A 635-nucleotide genomic window follows, 5' to 3' on the forward strand; every position below is an offset into this window, starting at 1 on the left:
CAGCCCCGAGCCGCTGCGCCACGGCCTCGTCAGGGACCTGCGCCAGAAGTTTCAGACCCTCGACGCTGCCAGCTAGGGGCAGGAACGGGTACAAGTGGTGTCCTGTGGACTCCAACGAAAGGAGCACCCCATGGACACACAACCTTCCTGGGAGAAGGGGCACCACATGGACCTCAAGTCTAGGTGGAAGAAGGGTCACCCCATGGATCCTCAACCTGCCTGGAAAAAGGGGCACCCATGGCCCCCCAGGCTGTTTGGAAGAAGGAACCCTTTGGGAACTTCCAATCTGCCCAGGAGAAGGGGCACCCCCGTAGACCCTCAGCCCTCTTGAAAGAAGGAGCACCCCATGGACCCCCAGCTTGTCCAGGAGAATGGGCCCCCCAGCCCTCAGGAAAAGAGGCACCCCATGGACTCCCCCAACCCACCTGGCAGAAGGAGCATCCTGGGAACTTCCAACCTGCTCTGGACAAGGGATACCCCCGGTTCTCTCTGCCCACAGGACCTGGGGTGCCCCAAGAACCTCCCACTACAAGTACCAGCGATGCCCCATGCTCTGCAGGCACCCAGCACTGCACTCCACTTGCTTTCACATCTTTATTAGAAAAAAACCCCAAACTGAACCCAAAGTTCCTCTG

At 59.5% G+C, this 635-nt stretch overlaps 2 protein-coding genes across 2 annotated transcripts in view; one reads left to right on the forward strand and one right to left on the reverse strand.

The window, feature by feature from the left end:
* LOC106631941 (pleckstrin homology domain-containing family G member 3-like) overlaps positions 1-314 on the forward strand; it is a 5289-nt gene extending 4975 nt beyond the window's left edge. The window contains exon 17 of the mRNA XM_031061493.1: positions 295-314. Coding sequence (XP_030917353.1) covers positions 295-314 — 20 coding nt within the window. The remainder of the gene's footprint in view (positions 1-294) is intronic.
* A 4-nt stretch (positions 315-318) lies between these two features.
* Positions 319-635, reverse strand: part of LOC102043027 (spectrin beta chain, erythrocytic-like) — a 16968-nt gene continuing 16651 nt past the window's right edge. Inside the window, 1 exon segment of the mRNA XM_031061495.1 lies at positions 319-326. Within this exon segment, the coding sequence (XP_030917355.1) occupies positions 319-326 (8 nt within the window).

Source organism: Geospiza fortis, unplaced genomic scaffold (genome assembly GCF_000277835.1).
Source record: "Geospiza fortis unplaced genomic scaffold, GeoFor_1.0 scaffold450, whole genome shotgun sequence".
NCBI classification, from domain to species: Eukaryota; Metazoa; Chordata; class Aves; order Passeriformes; family Thraupidae; genus Geospiza; species Geospiza fortis.